This window comes from Mizuhopecten yessoensis, unplaced genomic scaffold, assembly GCF_002113885.1.
Source record: "Mizuhopecten yessoensis strain PY_sf001 unplaced genomic scaffold, ASM211388v2 scaffold9085, whole genome shotgun sequence".
NCBI classification, from domain to species: domain Eukaryota; kingdom Metazoa; phylum Mollusca; class Bivalvia; order Pectinida; family Pectinidae; genus Mizuhopecten; species Mizuhopecten yessoensis.
The window spans coordinates 37146-60082 of record NW_018407871.1 but is presented as its reverse complement, the minus strand read 5'-3'; the positions used below and the strand labels follow the sequence as shown (position 1 = coordinate 60082).

The window sequence follows — 22937 nt, the reverse complement described above, 5'->3', positions numbered from 1 at the left end:
ACTGTATGTTCTGAGGGATAAATACTATTTTACTGTATGTTCTGAGGGATAAATACTATTTTACTGTATGTTCTGAGGGAACCTATAACCATGTTCAGGTGTCAAACACATCCTTCATTGTTGTATTTTAGGAGGACTAACTCTAATAATGATCTCTGTAGCTTTATTAAACTCATTAAAATCAAACATTACAAGATTGTCAATTCCTTTCATTTTTTTACAGCTTGAATGTGAGATTCCATTGTACAATGAAATATTTCTAATGAAGCGTGTTGTATGGGAATCTGCGTCTTTATGAGAGTGTTTGTGTATGCAGGCAGACATTATAGCTCCAACATCCTGATCACAGCACTAATGCACATTCTCAACATTGTCTTAATTATCCTCCTGGTACAGCAGGCAGGCATGGAATTAAACGAATGTTTAATTTTCTTTTCCTCTGACTTAATGATCAGTAAAATGCATGTTTTATGCTGGCTCTGTGTTTGTCTATTAACATTTTCTTTCCCTGCTCAGCTTTTCAAGTACTGCCTAATACAGCGCAGTACCAACGTCCTTTGTACTATCACAAATACAACAGCTCTACAAAGACGGCCATTTGTAATCGCCTTTCAGAATTGATTTAGTTGTCACAAATTGAGGGGTATGCACATTTGTACAGTAATACTGCTAACCATCTGCCGTGGTCAATCAGGACCAAGTGGTCAGTTTTTGTTCTGGTCAGTGACTAAAGCTGATAAGGTGTGTAATGAGGTGGTCAGAAGGCCTAATTGCCCGGCTCCTGTTGCTGATACAGTCTGTACATGTCTGTCCAATTAAATCATTTCTGCAATACTGATGTCCACAACATGTGCTAGCTAGCCTTGCCCAATGGGAAAACATTCAAAATATTTTTGACGAAATTGAAAATGAATATTTTTCTTATACAGCTTTAATTTGTATGCAATCAGAGTGTTGGTCCATACATTTTATATAGTATTTAGAAATTACTTGTTTGTGATGAAAGAAATGTATCTCAATCTATAGAAATGGTACGTCCTTAAATGACCTTAGCTGTTAATAGGACTTTAAACAAAATTAAACCAAACCAAACCATAAAAATGGTAATAAATCGTAAGAAATAGATACATTTTATTCAAATGTATAAAAATTAAGTAATTTGGGGGGAAATGTAATGTTCAACCAAAGCAGCAATAATTCTGAAGAAAAATGTTTTGATAAATGATTGTGTAAACAAATCTCAGGAGCAACAAACATTTTATTGATTGATTAATCAGGTGTAGGTGATTGATTGATATTGATCAGGTATAGGTGATTGATTGATATTGATCAGGTGTAAGTGATTGATTGATATTGATCAGGTGAAAGTGATTGATTGATATTGATCAGGTATAGGTGATTGATTGATATTGATCAGGTGTTGAGTTATTTACTACGCCCCTATCACCGTCACATCCATAGCTGATGGATTACAATTTAGTGTGCTATTGATTTTCAGTAAACATTAATAAGGACCGATAAGGACGCATGCTATATAGCCGGAGACTGGGTTTGGTAGGAGAAAGTTGATATCCACACTAACACTGTTTTTCTATACAATTAACCAGAGGATATTAATATCACTGTTTACTCTATAAACAACTCTGGACTATTTACATTAGGATATTGATATCATTGTCTGGACTATTTACATTAGGATATTGATGTCATTGTCTGGACTATTTACATTAGGATATTGATGTCATTGTCTGGACTATTTACATTAGGATATTGATGTCATTGTCTGGACTATTTACATTAGGATATTGATGTCATTGTCTGGACTATTTACATTAGGATATTGATGTCATTGTCTGGACTATTTACATTAGGATATTGATGTCATTGTCTGGACTATTTACATTAGGATATTGATGTCATTGTCTGGACTATTTACATTAGGATATTGATGTCATTGTCTGGACTATTTACATTAGGATATTGATGTCATTGTCTGGACTATTTACATTAGGATATTGATGTCATTGTCTGGACTATTTACATTAGGATATTGATGTCATTGTCTGGACTATTTACATTAGGATATTGATGTCATTGTCTGGACTATTTACATTAGGATATTGATGTCATTGTCTGGACTATTTACATTAGGATATTGATGTCATTGTCTGGACTATTTACATTAGGATATTGATGTCATTGTCTGGACTATTTACATTAGGATATTGATGTCATTGTCTGGACTATTTACATTAGGATATTGATGTCATTGTCTGGACTATTTACATTAGGATATTGATGTCATTGTCTGGACTATTTACATTAGGATATTGATGTCATTGTCTGGACTATTTACATTAGGATATTGATGTCATTGTCTGGACTATTTACATTAGGATATTGATGTCATTGTCTGGACTATTTACATTAGGATATTGATATCATTGTCTGAACTATTTACATTAGGATATAGATATCATTGTCTGGACTATTTACATTAGGATATTGATATCATTGTCTGGACTATTTACATTAGGATATTGATGTCATTGTCTGGAATATTTACATTAGGATATCGATATCATTGTCTGGACTATTTACATTAGGATATTGATATCATTGTCTGGAGTATTTACATTAAGATATTGATGTCATTGTCTGGACCATTTACATTAGGATATTGATATCATCGTCTGGACTATTTACATTTGGATATTGATATCATTGTCTGGAGTATTTACATTAAGATATTGATGTCATTGTCTGGACAATTTACATTAGGATATTGATATCATCGTCTGGACTATTTACATTTGGATATTGATGTCATTGTTTGGACTATTTACATTAGGATATTAATGTCATTGTCTGGACTATTTAAATTAGGATCTTTATGTCATTGTCTGGACTATTGACATTAGGATATTTATGTCATTGTCTGGACTTTTTACATTAGGATATTGATGTCATTATCTGGACTTTTTACATTAGGATATTGATGTCATAGTCTGGACTATTTACATTAGGATCTTGATGTCATTGACTGGACTATTTACATTAGGATATGGATATCATTGTCTGGACTATTTACATTAAGATATTGATGTCATTGTCTGGAATATTTACATTAGGATATCGCTATCATTGTCTGGACTATTTACATTAGAATATTGATGTCATTGTCTGGACTAATTACATTAGGATATTGATGTCATAGTCTGGACTATTTACATTAGGATAATGATATCATTGTCTGGACTATTTATATTAGGATATTGATATGATTGTCTGGACTATTTACATTAGGCTATTGATGTCATTGTCTGGACTAGTTACATTAGGATATTTAGATCATTGAATGGACTATTTACATTAGGATATTTATGTCATTGTTTGGACTATTTACATTAGGATATTCATGTCATTGTCTGGAATATTTACATTAGGATATGGATGTCATTGTCTGGACTATTTAGATTAGGATATTGATATCATTGTCCGGACTATTGACATTAGGATATTGATATCATCGTCTGGACTATTTACATTAGGATTTTGATGTCATTGTCTGGACTATTTACGTTAGGATATTGATGTCATTGTCTGGGCTATTTACATTAGGATATTGATATCATAGTCTGGACTATTTACATTAGGATCTTGATGTCATTGTCTGGACTATTTAAATTAGGATATTTATGTCATTGTCTGGACTTTTTACATTAGGATATTGATATCATCGTCTGGACTATTTACATTAGGATCTTGATGTCATTGACTGGACTATTTACATTAGGATATGGATGTCATTGTCTGGACTATTTATATTAGGATATTGATATGATTGTCTGGACTATTTACATTAGAATATTGATGTCATTGTCTGGACTTTTTACATTAGGATATTGATGTCATTGACTGGACTATTTACATAAGGATATTGATATCATTGTCTGGGCTATTTACATTAGGATATTGATATCATTGTCCGGACTATTGACATTAGGATATTGATGTCATTATCTGGACTTTTTACATTAGGATATTGATATCATCGTCTGGACTATTTACATTTGGATATTGATATCATTGTCTGGACGATTGACATTAGGATATTGATGTCATTATCTGGACTTTTTACATTAGGATATTGATATCATTGTCCGGACTATTGACATTAGGATATTGATGTCATTGTATGGACTATTTAAATTAGGATATTGATGTCATTGTTTGGACTATTTACATTAGGATATTCATGTCATTGTCTGGAATATTTACATTAGGATATCGCTATCATTGTCTGGACTATTTACATTTGGATATTGATATCATTGTCTGGACGATTGACATTAGGATATTGATGTCATTGTTTGGACTATTTACATTAGGATATTCATGTCATTGTCTGGAATATTTACATTAGGATATGGATGTCATTGTCTGGACTATTTAGATTAGGATATTGATATCATTGTCTGGGCTATTTACATTAGGATATTGATGTAATTGTCTGGACTATTTACATTAGGCTATTGATGTCATTGTCTGGACTATTAACATTAGGATATTGATGTCATTGTATGGACTATTTACATTAGGATATTGCTGTCATTGTCTAGACTATTTACATTAGGATATTGATATCATTGTCTGGACTATTGACATTAGGATATTGATGTCATTGTCTGGACTTTTTACATTAGGATATTGATATTTTCAGTTAGTTTGGCTTTATGTTGTATTGAGGCATTAGGAAATATTTGTGTTGTTTGCTGTGTATTAATTATGTTTATCAATCATCATACTATAAGCATCTCAAATTATTTTTATGGGGAAGAAAACCTCTAAAAATTTAAATGAGCTGTCATCTGGTATCAAAAGTAAATAAGTAAAGTGAAATATTGAATAACATTTCAAAATACACAGTTATGTTCTGTGTGTAAACCAGCGTTGTCTGATTGATGAACAAGATGTTATTAGGTGAAGTTCACAGCTATAAAGTGATTAACAAGATGTCATTAGGTGTAGTTCACAGCTATAAAGTGATTAACAAGATGTCATTAGGTGAAGTTCACAGCTATAAAGTGATTAACAAGATGTCATTAGGTGAAGTTCACAGCTATAAAGTGATTTATGAAAAAAAGAAAATGTTTGTCAAATTAAAAACTTTTCATCATCAATATTAATAGTTACTGATCTTTTTAAACTATGGTTGGTATTTTGTAATTTTGAAATTTATTAGTATTTATAGTTGTAAAATATATTGCCAGAACATTGAATAGTAGCTCTAATCTGGTGGATGGAAATGGTTTATACATTAATTTGTATCAGCTGCCAAACAGTGCAGTAATGGAAATAAAGGTTACAGGGTCTGCTGGTCACTTTGACCGGTCAGTTTAGGTATGGGTCAGTTCCTCAGGAGGTGTGGTCCATTGGTCAGAGTAACTCTTGGACCATATGTATAACTGTAGAAACTATGTGTAAGATGGTAAACCCAGACCATTTCTGTCTGGGCTACAAGTCTATCAAATTTAACAAAGAGAACAACTTTCACATGTGTGATTGTTGTAGTTACTGTTGACAGAAGGATTCTGACATTTATAATGCAAACTACACCCTACACTGTGTCATAAAGGTCATCCTTAGGCCATCATGACCTGTACAGTAAAACGCATCCTCCTAACCTCCTGTTTATAATTACTGTGAGGAGATGGAGGCACCAGATAGCCCTGTTGATGTAGGAAATTGGGAATAGAAATTATGTCTGTTTGGTGTAAATATGTGTTTGGCTTTTAGGTTGTAATACAAATAGGTGTCATAAACGTCTCTATGAAGAGATCACCAGTTCTCGGTAAAGGTTTGTAAAATGAATTAGACTCCATTTATATAACCAATGCATTCTACGAAGCACTTAAGCAGTATAAAAGACATTATTACCGAGAGATATTTTTACACTTTTTCACACGACTGGACCCATATTCATACAACTTCATTACAATTGAAAAGTTGTGTGTGAATCCAAGATGCTTTTATTAAATTGAAAGACATGATGTTTGTAAAATATTAAAATCCTGACCATAAAGAAGAAAGATAAAAAAAATCTTCAGAATATTTATAGGTGTTCAAACCAATTCATCAAAAAGGTTTGAAAAGCAGTAATCTTGATAAATGAAGTGATAGTCTTGTTTCAGTATAGTTTAATTTAAATAATTTTGTCAGTTTGTTAAAAAAAATCCCACATTTTCCTTTTTGTTTCGTAAAATATCATGTTGATGATGATACATGTATATATATATATAACCAGTGTTATCATGCAAAATGTTTGTGGATAATCAAGCTGTCTTTAAGACAGTTTCTGTTTGTATGATTGTGGATAATCAAGCTGTCTTTAGGACAGTTTCTGTTTGTATGATTGGTGCATCAAAAGCTGTGTACTCTGTTTATATTTTTTTTTAAAGATAAGAAAATACAAACTGGAAGAACTATCTTAAAAAAGTGAATTTATCACAAGCTCTACTGCCTAGTTCTGTCAATATTATTACAGAAAGGACAAGTGATAATATAACTTTGTATCCTGCCCGTGGTGTACTAAATTGGTACATTATAAATACTGTGTACATGAACTGACTGTTTCAGTTCAATTTGTGTTCAGGTGCCTGAAATATCCAATCCAAATTAAATCTCATGAGAATTTATTAAAACATAGATAGAAAGAGACGAGTGATATAGGAATGCTGGTGTTGTAATGATTATAGTATTGGATGGTTACAGGAAATAAAACAAGGGACGCATTAACTAGACCAAACGGACTAAGGTTAAGGTCCAAGGGACGCATTAACTAGACCAAACTGACTAAGGTCAAGGTCCAAGGGAGGCATTAACTAGACCAAACTGGCTTAGGTCAAGGTCCAAGGGACACATTAACTAGACCAAACTGACAAGGGTCAAGGTCCAAGGGACGCATTAACTAGATCAAACTGACAAGGGTCAAGGACCAAGGGACGCATTAATTAGACGAAACTGACTAAGGTCAAGGGAGGCATAAACTAGACCAAACTGACAAGGGTCAAGGACCAAGGGACACATTAACTAGACCAAACTGACAAGGGTCAAGGTCCAAGGGACGCATTAACTAGATCAAACTGACAAGGGTCAAGGTGCAAGGGACGCATTAACTTAAGACCAAACGGACTAAGGTCAAGGGAGGCATAAACTAGACCAAACTGACTAAGGTCAAGGTCCAAGGGACGCATTAACTAGACCAAACTGACTTAGGTCAAGGTCCAAGGGACACATTTACTAGACCAAACTGACTAAGGTCAAGGTCCAAGGGACGCATTAACTAGACCGAACTGACTAAGGTCAAGGGAGGCATAAACTAGACCAAACTGACAAAGGTCAAGGGACGCATTAACTAGATCAAACTGACAAGGGTCAAGGGCCCGCATTTACTAGACCAAACTGACAGGGGTCAAGGACCAAGGGACACATTAACTAGACCAAACTGACTTAGGTCAAGGACCAAGGGACGCATAACTAGACCAAACTGACTAAGCTCAAGGGACGCATTAACTAGACCAAACTGGCTTAGGTCAAGGTCCAAGGGACGCATTAACTAGACCAAACTGACAAGGGTCAAGGACCAAGGGACGCATTAACTAGACCAAACTGACTAAGGTCAAGGGACGCATTAACTAGACCAAACTGACAAGGGTCAAGGTCCCGCATTTACTAGACCAAACTGACAAGGGTCAAGGTCACGCATTAGCACCAGAGGTGTATGGATGGGGACTCCTGTCAGATTTTCCTGTTTTTAATAGTTTTGAGGGGAGCCAATACGAGCTGATGGGGCACTGATGTAGTTTATGAGTCATTAGTCCCTCCTCCCAGGGCAGACAACATCTTACTGGCTGTTAATCACATTCTCCGAGCTGTGAAAATTAACACATATATATGAAACCACCATATGGTCCTCTGCTTGAGGGCATTTTGTCTTTTTTGCAGCGTGAACTACAATTTTCTGGTTTGAAGATAACTGACACGAGCTATTCTACAGATATTCTATGGTGCTTTCAATGTCAAACATTAAGCAGGGGGCTGTAATATTTTTCTCATTTACATTAAATATGGTGAGGAAGTTTCTGCGTCATTCCTAATTGATAATCTTTATATCAAATTATTTAAGCAAGAAAAACCGAATCATGTTGTCATCAGTATGTAGTTTCTAGAGTCCTAGCAAAACGAAGTTCAGGGATTTGGTGGCCGCTGTCTCTTTCCTGTGTGCTGTATATCTTCGCCCCTATTACTTATTAAAGACTAACAGACAATTTACAGAAGTGATGTATTGACCCTAACAGTTGATAATTTAGTTGTGTGTTCGGTCCAACATCCATCATCGTATCGACCAGTGAGCCTCAACAAAATTTATCCCACTGACCCCTGTCCCAAAGATGCTGTCTCAATCCGATCCAACTAGCCCCAGCTTCCACCTCCAACCCCACCCCAACCTACCCCTCTTCCATTATCACATAATTGTCCCACTTCTCCCAAGTTCCAATGTAGGGACATCTGATGGACATATCCTATGTAGGGACATCTGATGGACATATCCTATGTAGGGACATATCCTATGTAGGGACATCTGATGGACATATCCTATGTAGGGACATCTGATGGACATATCCTATGTAGAGACATCTGATTGACATATACTATGTAGGGACATCTGATGGACATATCCTATGTAGGGACATCTGTTGGACATATCCTATGTAGGGACATCTGATGGACCTATCCTATGTAGGGACATCTGATGGACATATCCTTTGTAGGGACATCTGATGGACATATCCTATGTAGGGACATATCCTATGTAGGGACATCTGATGGACCTATCCTATGTAGGGACATCTGATGGACATATACTATGTAGGGACATCTGATGGACATATCCTATGTAGGGACATCTGTTGGACATATCCTATGTAGGGACATCTGATGGACATATCCTATGTAGGGACAGCTGATGGACCTATCCTATGTAGGGACATCTGATGGACGAGGGAATTGTTGTCACACATGGTGTGGACATTTCCTTTTGTGTGGAAGCCGGAACCTTCTGTAGCACACTTTTAAACAGACGTATCCTTCTGTGCAGACATAATGGTGATGGCAGAGGACATGATAGTGAATACAAAAGCCCTTAATGCTGCTGAACCCTCATGGGAACTGACCCTGTGTAGATGTCAGGGCCAAGCTAATAAAGGTGACCACGCTGCTCAGTTACCTCCTACATGTTACTGTCCTTTGGTTTGTCTGTTGCAGAGGAAGGCGGCAGTTTTATTGGCATCATATTGTCACCATTTTCTGTTGTTTTGGTCACATGTCAAATAACGTATGTGTATTTTATGGGGCCAGTACGTAAACCTAATCTGGGAAAGTATAGTCACACATCCTGCTGTTTGGACGGACAGATTGTGGGGACCAAGTTGATATTGATGGCCTTGGTGGTTCTAAATGTTTTTTAATTAAATTCAAATCTAAATTTGGTTTTAGTCTGAATCATATTTTGACATGCAACCAGTAAAAGTTGGAACCGCTCAAAAGTAGATGTGGAAGTCGGTAGATGTGGAAGTCGGTAGATGTGGAAGTCGGTAGATGTTGAAGTCGGTAGATGTGGAAGTCGGTAGATGTTGTAGTCGTTAGAATCAGGACAGGATTTACACCAAAAGTTGCGATTTTAAGCCATGGCCTTGATTTTACGGGTTTTACATCAGTTCCTAGGTTGCGACATGTTAAATGGAAGGTGTTCCACGTTGGTATGGCCTCCATCACATGATCAGCTTGACATGTTAAATGGAAGGTATTCCACGTTGGTATGGCCTCCATCACATGATCAGCCTGACATGTTAAATGGAAGGTGTTCCACGTTGGTATGGCCTCCATCACATGATCAGCCTGTATAAAACACGGTGCTATCTAAGCTCAAACTGAAACTGTCAGGATTTGTTTCCGCAAAAGTTTATTTTGGTCAATAAATTGATTGAAATAAAGTATACCCGGTCGTTCTACTTTGGTCTAGAGACATTTATTGGAAAGAAGTCGGGCCACGACTGTAATAAAACCGGATCTTGTAATTTACTTGTCGGAGATGGAGATGTCTGGGGCGGATGATGTTTAATGGAAATAAAACAGAAACTTTCTCTTGTGTAGCCTCCTGTCCACTACTGATTCATAGAGCCAGGTAACTCCTGCCACCAGCTAACTTTGGGTCAAGGCTCACAGCTTGTCATGAATCTATTCGTCATAAGTATTTTCTATTGTGCAAGAATTCCTATCGTAGGAAAAGGATGATTTGCGAGTTAGAGAATGAAAACATGTCTTTAATGACGTACAATTTAGCTTGCACCATACGATAAAGCATTGTTTACAAACTTCCATAGATTGAATTTTACCTGTTGTTTGGACATTGTTTACAAACTTCCATAGATTGAATTTTACCTGTTGTTTGGACATTGTTTACAAACTTCCATAGATTGAATTTTACCTGTTGTTTGGACATTGTTTACAAACTTCCATAGATTGAATTTTACCTGTTGTTTGGACATTGTTTACAAACTTCCATAGATTGAATTTTACCTGTTGTTTGGACATTGTTTACAAACTTCCATAGATTGAATTTTACCTGTTGTTTGGACATTGTTTACAAACTTCCATAGATTGAATTTTACCTGTTGTTTGGACATTGTTTACAAACTTCCATAGATTGAATTTTACCTGTTGTTTGGACATTGTTTACAAACTTCCATAGATTGAATTTTACCTGTTGTTTGGACATTGTTTACAAACTTCCATAGATTGAATTTTACCTGTTGTTTGGACATTGTTTACAAACTTCCATAGATTGAATTTTACCTGTTGTTTGGACATTGTTTACAAACTTCCATAGATTGAATTTTACCTGTTGTTTGGACATTGTTTACAAACTTCCATAGATTGAATTTTACCTGTTGTTTGGACATTGTTTACAAACTTCCATAGATTGAATTTTACCTGTTGTTTGGACATTGTTTACAAACTTCCATAGATTGAATTTTACCTGTTGTTTGGACATTGTTTACAAACTTCCATAGATTGAATTTTACCTGTTGTTTGGACATTGTTTACAAACTTCCATAGATTGAATTTTACCTGTTGTTTGGACATTGTTTACAAACTTCCATAGATTGAATTTTACCTGTTGTTTGGACATTGTTTACAAACTTCCATAGATTGAATTTTACCTGTTGTTTGGACATTGTTTACAAACTTCCATAGATTGAATTTTACCTGTTGTTTGGACATTGTTTACAAACTTCCATAGATTGAATTTTACCTGTTGTTTGGACATTGTTTACAAACTTCCATAGATTGAATTTTACCTGTTGTTTGGACATTGTTTACAAACTTCCATAGATTGAATTTTACCTGTTGTTTGGACATTGTTTACAAACTTCCATAGATTGAATTTTACCTGTTGTTTGGACATTGTTTACAAACTTCCATAGATTGAATTTTACCTGTTGTTTGGACATTGTTTACAAACTTCCATAGATTGAATTTTACCTGTTGTTTGGACATTGTTTACAAACTTCCATAGATTGAATTTTACCTGTTGTTTGGACATTGTTTACAAACTTCCATAGATTGAATTTTACCTGTTGTTTGGACATTGTTTACAAACTTCCATAGATTGAATTTTACCTGTTGTTTGGACATTGTTTACAAACTTCCATAGATTGAATTTTACCTGTTGTTTGGACATTGTTTACAAACTTCCATAGATTGAATTTTACCTGTTGTTTGGACATTGTTTACAAACTTCCATAGATTGAATTTTACCTGTTGTTTGGACATTGTTTACAAACTTCCATAGATTGAATTTTACCTGTTGTTTGGACATTGTTTACAAACTTCCATAGATTGAATTTTACCTGTTGTTTGGACATTGTTTACAAACTTCCATAGATTGAATTTTACCTGTTGTTTGGACATTGTTTACAAACTTCCATAGATTGAATTTTACCTGTTGTTTGGACATTGTTTACAAACTTCCATAGATTGAATTTTACCTGTTGTTTGGACATTGTTTACAAACTTCCATAGATTGAATTTTACCTGTTGTTTGGACATTGTTTACAAACTTCCATAGATTGAATTTTACCTGTTGTTTGGACATTGTTTACAAACTTCCATAGATTGAATTTTACCTGTTGTTTGGACATTGTTTACAAACTTCCATAGATTGAATTTTACCTGTTGTTTGGACATTGTTTACAAACTTCCATAGATTGAATTTTACCTGTTGTTTGGACATTGTTTACAAACTTCCATAGATTGAATTTTACCTGTTGTTTGGACATTGTTTACAAACTTCCATAGATTGAATTTTACCTGTTGTTTGGACATTGTTTACAAACTTCCATAGATTGAATTTTACCTGTTGTTTGGACATTGTTTACAAACTTCCATAGATTGAATTTTACCTGTTGTTTGGACATTGTTTACAAACTTCCATAGATTGAATTTTACCTGTTGTTTGGACATTGTTTACAAACTTCCATAGATTGAATTTTACCTGTTGTTTGGACATTGTTTACAAACTTCCATAGATTGAATTTTACCTGTTGTTTGGACATTGTTTACAAACTTCCATAGATTGAATTTTACCTGTTGTTTGGACATTGTTTACAAACTTCCATAGATTGAATTTTACCTGTTGTTTGGACATTGTTTACAAACTTCCATAGATTGAATTTTACCTGTTGTTTGGACATTGTTTACAAACTTCCATAGATTGAATTTTACCTGTTGTTTGGACATTGTTTACAAACTTCCATAGAACCAGGATACAGATGGAATTTTACCTTTTGTTTGGAACGGAGCTTTTAAAAGGTCGAGAAGGTTTCCGCAACATCAGAGGAAAGGCTGATTGTTGAATCTACATCGTAAAAGACTTTCATTTCATTTGATATTTACATGTTAATGTGTAATGAACATTTCTATTTACATGAAAAATTTAATTATTTCGTAAATTTCACTGCATCTGCTTTGATTTACTCATTTTAGGATTGCATAATTAATGAAATCTATGACGTTCACAGAAATTTTAGTTGCATATATTTATGCATGAAACTGATTGTCGTTTCCGGTATCAAACTGGTATCAGAATAATGCCGGTCCTTAATCATGTTGTGAAAAAGTTCTCAGAAAATTTAGTTGTAAGTATTTATAAGTTCATACAAATAATACCAAGCCAGGGAATGTTAAAGTTCTCAGGAATTTCAGTGGATTTGTTTACCTATTCCCTAGAAATTGAGCACCTGTGATGGAGTGTGGGTATTGAAGGAACAGAAAGACATTTTAAGTGTGACTGAGACATCATTGAGACGTCCTGATTTAGATAGACCTTCATAAGGATCTGGTCTTTTGAGAAGACATCAGCCATGAAATGAGGCACACGCCACCCCCCATAGATCATCCCACCAGACAGGTCTACTCAGCCCTCTCCCCGCCTGTTGGCTTTGTGTCCCTAGGGACCTAGAGGTCGGCCCCATTATATCCCCTGAAATGATTGAAGTCAGTCCACATAATCCTGAGTGTTTCAGAAATTAAAGTGGGGCTGGGGATGTTGATGAGAGAAGCAGGTTGGCTTATGGTAGAGTTTACATAGAAAGTCTGGGTTTTGGAACAGATTAAGACTTACAGACTTCAATCATTTCCTCCTGTGGTAGATAACGGGCTCAACCTTATGTTGGTCATTACTGTATCTATATCACGGACAGACTCTTCAATGGAGAAGTGTGTTTCATGTTTACTTCATAAGTAATTTTCTGGCATCCAAATTTGTATACATCTAGTTTTGAAAATCATTGAACAATTTCTCTCTTTTCTGTTATCATTGAATGATAGCTTTGAAATACTAGTAATGTATAAACATAGATTTCCTGAAATTAAACTGTTCCATAAATATAAGTCCTATATAAACATAGATTTCCTGAAATTAAACTGTTCCATAAATATGAGTCCTATATAAACATTGATCTTCCACAAGCTGTATAACCGTGGTCCTTCTGGTACATTTGATCTCCATTATGGGTCTTTTCTCTCAACAAATCAAATTCATCATAAGGATCATTACAAACACCCAGGTTAACCTCCTTCAAACAATTCCTTGCCAAATCTCCTTATTTTCGGTGAGTCACTTCCAGTTTTTCATCCCCATTTTAGACTTTTGAAATCAACAAAATTCCATCTATCTTTCAAACTCACTTTAAAATTCATTGTAGAAAAGATGCTTCCTGTTAATGTATACTTGGACATTTTTGCGGCATTTTAATTTTTCGGCCTTTGCACTGAGGGCGAATTTATCATAAGAGCGAATATAAGTCAACAGCAAACATATTTATTCATTACATTTTAAGGGCAAAATTAGCACTGGGTGAACATGGATTTAGCAGTAAAGGGTGAACATTGGACTGGGTGAACATGGATTTAGCAGTAAAGGGTGAACATTGGACTGGGTGAACATGGATTAAGCAGTAAAGGGTGAACATTGGACTGGGCACAGTTTCTCCCAGTATACAGCATCATTTTGTCAAATAGGTGACAGTTACCTAAAACACGTTTGCTGAACAGTTTTTACTCTATTAAAAAAATGAAAGGTTGGCAAGTGTGTGGGGTAAGAATCATTAAATAATTAATTGGTATAAATGCTTCACACCCGAACTCTAAGTCAGTGAGAACCGAACAGTAATCGCCTCTAATGAGGAAAAATTAAACCGCTTGAGAAATTCATTTGAGTTTTATTTAAAACTGTCTTTCTCTGGGAAGGTGTACAGGAATTGCAGAAATAAAATTGTTTGTATTAGAATTGTTTGTATTAGAATTGTTTGTATTTAGTTATGTCAGGTTTGTAGCATTGTGTATGAAAGATATTTAAAATCACATTTATAACTTCCTGTTAGCATAACAATGTAAAAATGACGGGAATATTTGTCATAGTCTCCCTGTCTAACTATATCTTTGGTTTGTAAGGCAAATAAAGCAAATCCAATCTATTGCGATGGCCCCTTTCATCAGAGTCGGAGAAAGGAATCTGGAATAAAGGAATGCCTCGCAGAATGGAATGTCTCTGAAAGTAATTTCGCTAGAACAACGGAATAAGGTGGTGGACAAAGGCTTTGTGGTTTGGAGTTGATGTCGCGAGGAGGACGACGAGTCATGTGTACTGCTAATCAGAGTCACCAATGACATGAATTAAAGTTCATGTCAGATCACCAATTTACAAGTCTCATTTGCATTTTTGTGGTTCTGATGGCTATTTATGCACAGAACATTCACAATGCTTGCATATATCACACATTTCGAGTTCTGCTGGTCAGTGCATCTAAACGAGACCTTTTTAAATTTCATCTTTCTAAGGAAAAAAATTCTTTTGTCTGTCTAAATGTCTTGTCTAGACAAAACATTTTAAATTTCTGTCTCTGCCTAAACAAGTAATTGTCTATTTGTCTGTCACTCTGTCTCTGCCTAAACAAATAATGGTCTATTTGTCTGTCACTCTGTCTCTCTATCAGTCACTCTCTCTAAACTAAACTCTCAGTTTGTCCGTCTGTCTCTGTCATTCTGTCACTCTTTCTAAACAGCACACAGTCTGTTGGTTTTAGTTTTTATTTCTCATTCCTTGAAGATTGATTAAAAGCCTTCACATTCTGTATAATGTTAATTCTGTTTTGTCAAATATTTTCATTATTTATTTCCGGCAAGATATGATAAATGAAAGATTGGTTTCTGTCTTTTTGTGAAACTTTCAGGAAATGTACGTCCTTCAATTAAGCTGCAAGATATTTGACTGAGTTTGAATGTGTGTGTGACGCTGGTCTGGTCTCCAGCCGAATGTGTGTGTGAAGCTGGTCTGGTCTCCAGCCGAATGTGTGTGACGCTGGTCTGCTCTCCAGCCAAATGTGTGTGTGATGCTGGTCTGCTCTCCAGCCGAATGTGTGTGTGATGCTGGTCTGGTCTCCAGCCGAATGTGTGTGACGCTGGTCGGGTCTCCAGCCGAATGTGTGTGTGACGCTGGTCTGGTCTCCAGCCGAATGTGTGTGTGAAGCTGGTCTGGTCTCCAGCCGAATGTGCCATCCAATCTAAATACGTCTGGTGACGGGAATTGTGTTAGATTGTGGAAATACATTTTTGTATATTGTATAACTCTGTTTGATTTCATTCTGTCCAAGAAGATGTGTTAGCAGACATCGTAAGATTATAAACACAGTCTTTTTTAAAATTTACGCAAAATATAAGCAAAATGATATTTTGTTTTCCTCTGATTTGTGTTGGTACCCTGCTATAAGAGCTGTGAGCTACAGGGCTAGCGGTAGAACGGATGTGGAAGAATTTCACTATAGGTCTCCTGAGGGATTTTAATCATCTCCTGATTTTGTGAGTCATTTGTGTGGGTCACTGTAATAAAATAGTAATGGAAGCCCCTTGAGGTATCATTGTCAAAGACTGGTACATTTCCTTGATGGGCAAAGCAGGCAGAGTGGTGAGGGCAGAATTTGCTCCTGGTTTTGAATTATAAATGTTTCGATTTTAATATCACCAGAATGAAGCATTTCTAGGCTATTCTAGTAGCGTACTTTAACGAGGTCAAGATTCTTTGCCAATTTTTATGTGCGAGTGCACATATAAATTTCAACTAACAAGATTAAGGGGGGGGAGGGGGGGGGGGGAGCTATTAAAACAAAGTTGCCAGATGTTCATAATGGAAATTTAAATAAATGAAAATGGGAAATATCGGGCTACAATTTGATAGCTGGTGTCATCAAGTGAGTATGCTGGAGGGTTGTGAGCTGGCCCCTACAGGAGTCAGTTTTTATCACCCTTTTGTGGTGTAGGGTAGTCCGCGGGGCTTTCATGATCAGGGCTGACTGTTGCTGCAGATTCCAGTGGAGAGTTCTAGATGGTTTGTCGCACATCAATTTCACTCCTTGATTGCTTTCTATAATCGTGATTCAAGACTTATTGAGATTCAGATTTGATTATGGATCTTGATTGAAGACATCGTAGACTTGTCAGAAAAAAAAGTCACTTTTTTGGCTGCGACCCTTTGTTATGATTCAGATTGTGTCGGCGATATTCTCCAATATGATAAATGGATTTTTTATTGAATTAGGTCATTGTTATCAAAATGACGACTTTAGCGGGGAAACCGATTCTGTCTTGGTCTGCACTACTCCAAATTAATGTTGATGATGTCATCTGCACACATCCGCCATATATGATTGAATTGAATTATTTTGTCCAGACTTTTGAGAAAATATCCATTTGTATACCATTTCCGAACCAGCTGTGATTTGTCTGCCTGCAAATTGCACCATTTAAAAAAGTTCATTACTTCTAGAAAACTGTTTTCTTGTAATCAGTTAATTAAGTGAAGTGCAAGTTTATACTTTTTGAGGAGAAGCAAGTCTGTAATGACGCATAAAATATTTTAAGCATTGATTGATGTGCCGTCAAGTTCAATGATGAAATGTAACCTGGACAAGACATTTCTCTTCAGAGGAAATTTTGCCAGTTTAAGATTGGCTTTTGCCAATTGTTGAACTGTCTCATTCTTTGAAAATGCAGTTAACTTGGAATGAAGATCCTTACGTAGCTATGTACCTGATATGTGCCGTAAGTGTCAATCAAATGAGATTGTACCCAGTAACACTCGTGCTAATTAAGTCTGGTCCATGTGGAGGCCTCCAGCCAATCTACCTCCTTTCATATAGACTTTTGAAAATACTTCCAGAGGAAATTTTGACAGATATGAAGCAGCTGTTGATAAGTATAAAAGGACAGTGTTGTATATATTTACCAAAATCTCTACTGTCATCAAGGATGCTGCTGCTATAACAAAATTTAACTCATTCACCCCTGAAATATAATGAACTAGTCAAGCATTTCAATTGGAATAGTTCACATGTGTCTTCAGAGGTGAATGAATTCACTTCAACATAAGAAAGAATCTTAAACAATTCTGAAAAGAAACTAATAAGGAAACAATGTGTAAACTGTCACCTGAAGAAGATAGGGTCTCTACAATGACGAAGATAGGGTCTCTACAATGACAAAGATAGGGTCTCTTCAATGACAAAGATAGGGGCAACAAAGGGTCTCTACAATGAAGAAGATAGGGTCTCTACAATGACGAAGATAGGGTCTCTACAATGACGAAGATAGGGTCTCTACAATGATGAAAATCAAACTAATGTTGGAATCTGAAACGTTACAAGTTCTACCATAGTGATAGAATGTTGCTGTTCATTTTTCCTGCATCTTGACAAGTGGTTTCCACAAACACATAACCTTCAGCCTGCCTGCTACAATTAGGCCATGGAGACAATAAATGTCAGATGCGGGGGAAATATATGGTGGCACAAACGTAATACTTAACTTTATTAAACAAGAGAGAATTATAGTAATTTATCTTTTGGGATGAAGACGGTTGGATTATTATAGCCTCCTGTCTCCGGTGGCAGAGAAATATCTCTGTGAGATGGGGGAGGGTGCCAGGACTAACAATTTGTAGCGTTATAATAATAATAGGCTTCTTGAAATTCAATCTTGAGATAATGACAACAAATTGAACAGTGTGAATTGATTGGATAAGGAACTTGTTGTAATGTATTATAATATTGAACAAGGAAAACCCGTATATATTCCCTCCCAAACAGTATTATCACTGGAACTAGTGGGAACTGTGCGTGAGCGTCTGTGTGGAAATGTAATCCTATTTGATATTGTAAAGTGTCTTTGTTTAGTGAGATAATTGTTTTATTTGTAACAAGGTATTGCCATTCTCAGAATGCTAATTTATGAGGTATTTAGTCAAATGTAGGACGATGTGAATAAACATCTGCCTGTTTTTATGATGTACCATATTCATCCTGCAATGAGCCCTTGCCTGGTAATAAGCCCACCCTCATATCTATTGCAGTTTAGTAGAAATGAACAAAAACCTACCCACCTACTTTGAATACAATGAAAAACTCAAGTTGTTTCCTATCAGATAAAATTTTGATGGAAGAAGTTTCAGTGAGTTTGATAAAATTCAGATAGAATACGAACTAATAAGAGATTCTATTTATCATTCATCATTAAGTCCTACAAAGCATGGGCAATTACACTGGAAATAAATCAGAGGAGACAGTTTTGTCTTTTCCATGATTTTGTTTTGTCATGATTGTTTTTTGTGACATTTTGGGTAATTTTAATATTGGTATATCAAATTAGTATTGATTGATTGCATTCACACACATAAGCTTAGTATGTGATACAGTAGTATAAGGCTACGTCATTAAACACGTCAGTAAACACGTCATTAAACACGTCCTTTCATGGTCTTTATATTTATGTGTTGTAGAACAAGTCAGACAATGCTATACAAGATGGCGACAGACGAGACCGACGGGCCGAGCTTCAGAGGACCGGGTCTGGGAACAAAGTACCAGTGGGCAAAACACCCTCCAACTCCTCTGCTCCTGGTGCTCTCGGAGGTAAGGATTTACAGGAACCTGTAGTTAGTGACCTCATTCTGGAAGTCTGGTGCTCTCTGAGGTAAGGATTAACAGGAACCTGTAGTTAGTGACCTCATTCTGGAAGTCTGGTGCTCTCGAAGGTAAGGATTAACAGGAACATGTAGTTAGTGACCTCATTCTGGAAGTCTGGTGCTCTCGGAGGTAAGGATATACAGGAGCCTGTAGTTAGTGACCTCATTCTGGAAGTCTGGTGCTCTCTGAGGTAAGGATTAACAGGAAGCTGTAGTTAGTGACCTCATTCTGGAAGTCTGGTGCTCTCGTAGGTAAGGATATACAGGAACCTGTAGTTAGTGACCTCTTTCTGGAAGTCTGGTGCTCTCGGAGGTAAGGATTAACAGGAACATGTAGTTAGTGACCTCATTCTGTAAGTCTGGTGCTCTCGGAGGTAAGGATATACAGGAGCCTGTAGTTAGTGACCTCATTCTGGAAGTCTGGTCCTCTCGGAGGTAAGGATAAACAGGAACCTGTAGTTAGTTACGTCATTCTGGAAGTCCGGTGCTCTCGGAGGTAAGGATATACTGGAACCTGTAGTTAGTGACCTCATTCTGGAAGTCCGGTGCTCTCGGAGGTAAGGATATACAGGAACCTGTAGTTAATGACCTCATTCTGGATGTCTGGTGCTCTCGCAGGTAAGGATAAACAGGAACCTGTAGTTAGTTACGTCATTCTGGAAGTCCGGTGCTCTCGGAGGTAAGGATATACAGGAACCTGTATTTAGTGACCTCATTCTGGAAGTCTGGTGCTCTCGGGGGTAAGGATAAACAGGAACCTGTAGTTAGTGACCTCTTTCTGGAAGTCTGGTGCTCTCGGACGTAAGGATAGACAGGAACCTGTAGTTAATGACCTCATTCTGGAAGTCTGGTGCTCTCGGAGGTAAGGATAAACAGGAACCTGTAGTTAGTTACCTCATTCTGGAAGTCCGGTGCTCTCGGAGGTAAGGATATACAGGAACCTGTAGTTAGTGACCTCTTTCTGGAAGTCTGGTGCTCTCGGAGGCAAGGATAAACAGGAACCTGCAGTTTGTGACCTCATTCTGGAAGTCCGGTGCTCTCGGAGGTAAGGATATAAAGGAACCTGTAGTTAGTGACCTCATTCTGGAAGTCTGGTGCTCTCGGAGGTAAGGATAAACAGGAACATGTAGTTAGTGACCTCATTCTGGAAGTCTGTTAGGTTGTCTCTTATCCCTTCATACAAGTTCACTGTTACCATGAAAAAACTGCAGTGAGAATTTAAAAAAATTAATTTGAACACAGATGGTTTCTTAACTTATTCACCCCTAAAGTCACATTTGAGCCTTACCAAATCAATGACTGGGTAAGTCCACTTTAGATATGTAGGGGTGAATGAGTTAATACAAGACTTTTAAGTTCAGTAAGCATGAAAAAACTGCAATATAAGTTCTATAAGTGGTCTCTTAACACAAGTGGTCACAGCAGTAGAGGTGGTCTCTTAACACAAGTGGTCACAGCAGTAAACGTGGTCTCTTAACACAAGTGGTCACAGCAGTAGAGGTGGTCTCTTAACAAAAGTGGTCACAGCAGTAGAGGTGGGCTATTGAGCAGGTTAAACTGTCGTTGTCAATCTGTGTTCTAGAGATAAATGTTTTGGAGGTAAGAACATGTCACATAAGTTTTATTCCTGTTTTGTTGGTTTTATAATTTTGCATTAAATAATCACTGAAAATATGAAGAAAGAAAGCACCTTTTTCGAAAAATGTGTTTATACCTATAGATGTAGTAAGTCAAACACCGTAAACTTTTTACTGCTCCATATCACCATTCTGTCCATTTAGGACACATTTGTGGTACTAAAGGTCAAAATATTATAAATGCATGTAACTCACTCACCCCTGAAGGCACATTTCAACTCTAAGTTCATTATGAAATTTCAGGGGTGAATGAGTTAATGTGTTTTAAAACATACAGAGAATACAATGAAAAGGGAAAGGTGCCCGTATATGTTACAAATATGAAACTTTAGGCTACAGCAGATAATTTATACCTATCTAGTATTTCTTGTAAATTATGGAAGAATACATTTCAGTTACACGGCTACAGCTCACATCAGAGACTGGAAAAAGCCTTCTTTGATTGATCAGCACCTTACATTTTGGAATCACTGGTACAATAGGAATAGCTCATGATATTATATACTGTGAAATCAGATATTTTGGTGAGGCCCATATTTTGTGGTTTCCCAACAAAACATCATTTTGTGGGTACATGAAATCGTGGATTACGAGTACCCACTCAAACAGAGAATTACTTTATATCAAACTTCTAATTACTTTGTGAACAAACGAGTTCGTGGATGAAGATTACCCACGAAATCAATGAAATTAAAACCCTACGAAAATGAGTGATTACATGTACAGTACCGTCAGAAAAGTTAACATGTTATAACATTTCACCGTACAAACTGCTTTGTTCTGTTTGACAGCCATCCAGTCTCCACGACACAGTGCTAGTAGTGGGGTGTTACCCGATCTACTCCCTCCCCACACGCCGCCACAGTCGCGATCCCCACCCACGCCCCAGAGACCGCAGGACAAGACCACGTCTGACGAGGTACAACTCGCAAATCCCGTAAGACACACGACAGGGTTATCAAGGACCTAGACATCATATACACAGAGCTAGCCTATCATTGCCTACAAGCCTATCATTGCCTACAAGCCTATCATAGCCTTCAACTGCTTTAATGCTTAACAGTCATACTTCATACTCCGTGTTTTATCTGTGTTTGCTGATTGGTCTGATCATCCAATACCATATTGGAGGCTCAAACTATGTATTTCTTTTTCAACATCTGATAATTTGCATGCTACTTCATCCATCAGAACTATATTTCTTCCCTAACCACTCTTAGTTTCCCCTGCACGACTCCTTGGGTAAACCTAGGAGTGGGTAAACATTTGTGGATACCCACTAGTGGGTAACACCCTGGAGGTGATTTCATTGATCAATCTTTGATGTATGACATCACATTGCTTTGCTTTGTGCCATGATGATCCATGACAATTGTTTCCCCCATTGGAAACAGATAGAATGTATTTTCGAAGAGAAACATGACATTTTCAAGACAAAACACAAATGTTATGGGAGAAACAGGTCCCAGATCACGTGACGGTTGGTTATCATGTTTATCTAACTCTCATTAGGTATTTTTAAGTTGTAAAAGACGCTCTGTAAATCTCAACTCTTTTTCAATTTATAAATTAACTAACTCGAGTTAGATGAACATTGATAACCAGCCATCACTCGTTGGGGAACCTCTATTTAACAGATTTATCACTCTTTTCACTCTCAG

The 22937-nt window shown here is 36.5% G+C and overlaps 1 protein-coding gene across 10 annotated transcripts in view; it reads left to right on the top strand.

Moving 5' to 3' along the window:
• Positions 1-22937, top strand: part of LOC110457309 (misshapen-like kinase 1) — a 171059-nt gene that overhangs the window by 125258 nt on the left and 22864 nt on the right. For 9 of the 10 annotated variants that reach the window (XM_021508524.1, XM_021508523.1, XM_021508517.1 and 6 more), the window contains 2 exons: positions 19454-19586; positions 22068-22213. In XM_021508524.1, the coding sequence (XP_021364199.1) occupies positions 19454-19586; positions 22068-22213 (279 nt within the window). The remainder of the gene's footprint in view (positions 1-19453; positions 19587-22067; positions 22214-22937) is intronic. The other variant, XM_021508520.1, reaches the window with a different exon arrangement.